The sequence below is a fragment of the Penaeus monodon genome, chromosome 32 (genome assembly GCF_015228065.2).
Source record: "Penaeus monodon isolate SGIC_2016 chromosome 32, NSTDA_Pmon_1, whole genome shotgun sequence".
In the NCBI taxonomy this organism is placed as follows: Eukaryota; Metazoa; Arthropoda; class Malacostraca; order Decapoda; family Penaeidae; genus Penaeus; species Penaeus monodon.
The window spans coordinates 8,147,866-8,152,678 of NC_051417.1; the positions used below are offsets into that span (position 1 = coordinate 8,147,866).

The following is a 4,813-nucleotide window of genomic DNA, read 5'->3' on the forward strand; positions in this document are numbered from 1 at the left end:
GTTTTCTATGGAAAGTGTTTATTGTGAGAATTTATATAGGTTTTCCCTCTCTTATGATGTATATATGTTACTTTTAACACATAGGAAGGTTCATTCCTTATGTTCTAGCCATTTTCCAGTGATAGACCTTTATTAATCTTCTGAAAATTATATACTTACAGGACAGTGATGGCAAGAAGTATAAGATATGTGGCGTCCATTTGCCTGATGCAGAGAACTATGACAACTGCAATGAAGTGGCTCTTAGTGTAGGGTTGGGTTTTGTAGCACATTTAATTGTCCTCATGGCACACCTCTTACATGTTCCCTTGCGCTACCCTGTTACTCCGAATGGATCACTGGCCACCATCACCGACACCACTTCTTTACAGCTTCGTGACAGTGAGAGGGAGTAAGTTGAGCTTTCCTAACGTGTGTACTGTGAGTGTGATGTTTTGTCTGGTGGAGGAGATGGTTTATCACTTTGGGATTATCTTCTCTAATGAGATATTTTGTATTATTAGTTCAGCTGTGTATGTAGATATATATTGGTTATGTGTATACGGTAATCAACATGGGATTTTCTTCTGATAACAGATTTCCTCTATACACCCGAGGAAAAGAGAGGGAGAAGCTGCATTTCCAATATGGTGTGTTTCTGCTCAATAAGAACATTGCACAGATACGATGGTACTGTGGTATTCCAACACCGGACCTCAGGCAGACTCTGCCAAATCTGAGTGCTCTTATGATGAAGATTACTCAGTCCAGGTGATTGTCTTTTTGATGTCACAGTTTAAGTTGTGTATAAGAAATACAGTAATCCAATGTTGATGTGACTGTTGACCATCTTTGTTTGTCTAAGCAGTTTGTGCATACAACTTTTTATTAAAAATTATATATATATATTTTCAGCATTGGTGGTAACCAGCCAATGGCAATAATGCCAGATGTTCTAGTGCCTCCCCCTGCATCACCTGTTCCTGTAAATCTTGAAGTGCGAACTCCTGCAACTCTCTTGCATCAGCAGCGGTCTCCACGCCTCCCTCTGAATCCCTTGGCTCGCAGCATGTCTCAGGATAATACAAAGGTTCCCTCAAGTATTGCTAACCCTCAAGATAGTTCTGCAGAGTGGAAACTGGGTAAATCCGATAGCGAGACCGATTCCACCAGTGAGACTTCGCCAATTAATGCATCCCTCTATGTAAGAGAAGCAGTTCCTCTGAGTGGAGAAGGTAGAACTGGAAAGTTTGTATTTGTAGACAAAGTTAACCATACTCTTGTTGATTCTGGTCATGGTGATCACCATAATATAGATGAAAGGTTATCTCATTCCAATGGGTTTAGTTTTTCATTAGATAATGGCCTCAATCACATTGGTGGAAAACACAATCCCTATTATAAGATCAGTGAGATTTCTAGTTGTGATGATTTGAAGTTAATGAACAGTGTATCCAAGGCCTTAGGACTCGTACATGGGTCAGATCCTAGTTTGACAGCAAAGAAAGATCGAAGCTCTGCTGAGGATGCAGAGGACGATAGCTTACCGGTTTTCAAAGAACAAACAACAGAGCTGCTTAGGTCATGGCATGAAGATGCTCCCTCTCATTACGAAGGTGTTTCAGAGCTTGGTAGTTCACGAAAGTTAGAGGAAGTAGGTGTAGAGTGCGATGAGTCTTTCATGTGCCCTGCCTCCAAGAATAACCCACCCTTCTCAAGACAAGATGCCCTAATATGCAACAGTAATAAGTCCATTGAGTCTGTAGAATCCCTAGAATCAAAATTAATTGGAGGAAATGGTAAGCAGAGTCAAGAAAACCCTGTACATAAAGAATCTAGTGATTTTAGTGACACAAAGAATACTACAGAGAATGAAAAAGATACAAAAGATTCAGCAGTTAGTGTCAAAGAAGGGCTTGAAACTGAAAGTGCTGCCCTCACTTTAAAGGAACTTGGAGTAACAGAAGACATGTTTCTTAATGATGTTGCTTTCAGAACAGCTGCATTAGCTAGTCAGAACTGTAGTTTTAAAATGTCCTTTTCAAGACAGAGCACTGAAGATGAATATCATTAACAAGTAATTTATGATTAGTATCATAAGTTTTTAAACATACATGTGATATCTTCCTTTCAATCTCTTCTCATCCTCTCTGAGTTTCCTTGTCTTGCCTTCTGTGTCTCACTTCTTACTCTACAATACTTTGCTCTGTATCTCTGTAGAGAGAGTCTTTATCACAATTTACTTGATATATTGTATAACTGATTTATGGTATTAGAGTGGATAGTAGATAGATAGTTGAATAATATTTATATTTTATTTTCTTCTAGTTTCCCTCATTAAAGTACAGTGATATTTTGCAGATTTTTTTATTTATGGTTTTGAAATATAGTACTACAAACTGTGATAATGTTTCTTGTGCTTAGAGATTATTAAAACAGAGAAAACAAATGTAATATATATTACAAGATTCACATGGAATGTGAGGAAAGAGAAGGATGTGAAAAGTAATATTAATTTTCAGTAATATCCACGTTATATTTTATAATTATTATCACTTTAAAATATTAGTGAAGTTCAGAAAATTCTTCTATTTTATGTAATTTTATTGTTTTACAGTTTCTGAAAGGCATCAAGTAAAGTGAGTAAAATAGGTGTAGATTTAGTGTTAAGATATAATTGCCTTTTGCACAGAAAATTGCTCAAGATTGAAAAGATTTCATGACATTAGCAGAAGGAGAATACTCATCCAAAAAGACACTTTTCAGAGGGCCAGTAAGATAAGCAAGTGGGAACAAGGAAAAGATCTGAATCTTTTTAATGGGAAAATGAGATGGAATTTGAAATAATAATAATATTAACTTGTATGAAGTTAATGACTTGAGCAGTTTATCAGCCTTAAAGATGTGCAGATTGCCATGTCATGCAGTTTTGTTGTGCAGTTGATTTGCAAACATATAGAAAGCAAAGATGAAGCTTAGTTGTTTTTTATTTATCCTCATGTTTTGTTGTTACAGATTTTTGTTAGCAGAATAACAAACCAGTAAGAATTTCAGTGAAGCATTGAAAATCAGTGATTTTTTTCCTGAGTATGATATCTTATTTAGATGGTTAGTGTAAGACTTTTCCAAGTGAAATGATGTGGTTGTAAAAAGGAAAATGGTAAGATGTATCTTATTCATAACTACTGTATGATGACTTCTCAGTCTAAGTCTTTTTTATAGTCATATTTACCATATCTAGTGATTTTATAAATACATATTAATGTATATAATGACAATAATATGCATGTCTCTGTTACTGCATTATTGATGCTGTTGTGTCTGGGTTTAAAGGGTCACATTGATGTCTTCAAAATTCTCCTGTACTCTTTGTTTACCCAATTTACAGTGTAATATATTTCACTGATTGAATTTACTCATTATTTTATACTTGAATTGTAAACACCTGTGTAATAGTTTATTCACTTTTTTGTGGGCTCATGGAATTCGTATTTGTTTGGTACATTCGGAAGTGTCACAGATGGGTTGCGTTAATGTTATTATTCACTGGAATGTTGAGTATTTTAGTTCAAATCAGTGAGACATGACTGTATAATGTTATATCCCTTAAAAAGAAAGACCACAGCTGTTCATACAATTTAACTGTTTTGTTCTCTTTTATGAAAATATTGAGGGGTTATACGTAGCTTGATTATAGTGACAGTCAAGTTTTCTCCAGCCTATTTGGTCATCTGACAATTAATTTAAATAGTTTCATAACTCAGTATTTTTTGTTTTAAAGGGAAAATACTGACTTCATCTATTGCCATGGATGTAAGATGTTCAATTTCGAATAATTTGATAATGTTAATGGTGCATATTTGTGGAAGCTCCCCAGCTTGATTCCTTTTTTTCACTTCTTGAAACTAATTGGTATTGCAGTTAATGAAACCATGAGAGAAAACGGTGACTCTCATACACTTCAAATGGTTCTTTCTGTAAATATTTGTAGATAACAAAGCATCCGTCACATAAGCATTGCAAAAGCATTTTTGGAAGTGTTATAGGAACATATTTTATTAAAATGCTGTGAAACAGATTATGGAAATACCCAGAATGTATAAAGTTTTTGCATATTGTAGGATTTCTTGCACATTCATCCTTGTAATATGTAGTCTGCTAAATGCTTCATTGTTAGGACTTTAAACTGGGTAAATTATAGGTAACAGGAGGGTTGATTATGAAATAAGGTTGGAAAGATCTTGGAGAGGATGTATTTTTATGTGAGAGAATGAATAAATAATTTTATGTCATATGAAAGAATTATTAACAGTACAATGAGATGCCATAAATATTTTACATATCAAAATTAACAGATTTGGAAAGGCTTGCATCCTGCTTATAAGATTATGATACTATGCTTTTTTAAATGGTTATGGAACTCTAAAACAGGTATGAACTAAATTTTTATGCAAAATTCTGTGAAATTAGATTCTCTGAGAATATAACCCAGTTGGGAGCTGTAAAGGATGAAGTAATACATAAGAAAATGCAGTAGATTGTGGTAGAATGCAATTATTAGATTTATTGTGGAAAATAAAAGGAAAGAAAAACTAAATACTCTAAATTTAAACTCCACTCTGTTGACTCGAATACCTCAGATAAGCAAAGCAGGTAATCTGTATGTAGGAAAAAAGTAAATAAAATAAAATAAAAATCATAGTTCAAACACCACCTTTCCCTGGAAGAGACCATTTGCATATGGCCTTGTGTTAGCTCATGTGTTATGCCTTACTAGTACCATGCACATGTCAGCCATTTTTAAGTGATGACATGCGTACATTCCTTAGCAGTG

At 34.5% G+C, this 4,813-nt stretch overlaps 1 protein-coding gene across 2 annotated transcripts in view; it reads left to right on the forward strand.

Annotated features, from left to right (window-relative positions):
* Window positions 1–4,271, forward strand: part of LOC119593473 (UV radiation resistance-associated gene protein-like) — a 14,158-nt gene extending 9,887 nt beyond the window's left edge. For both annotated transcript variants that reach the window (XM_037942405.1, XM_037942406.1), the window contains exons 10-12: window positions 162–391; window positions 577–750; window positions 895–4,271. In XM_037942405.1, coding sequence (XP_037798333.1) covers window positions 162–391; window positions 577–750; window positions 895–2,053 — 1,563 coding nt within the window. In that variant the 3' untranslated portion in view covers window positions 2,054–4,271. The remainder of the gene's footprint in view (window positions 1–161; window positions 392–576; window positions 751–894) is intronic.
* The last annotated feature ends 542 nt before the right edge of the window (window positions 4,272–4,813 follow it).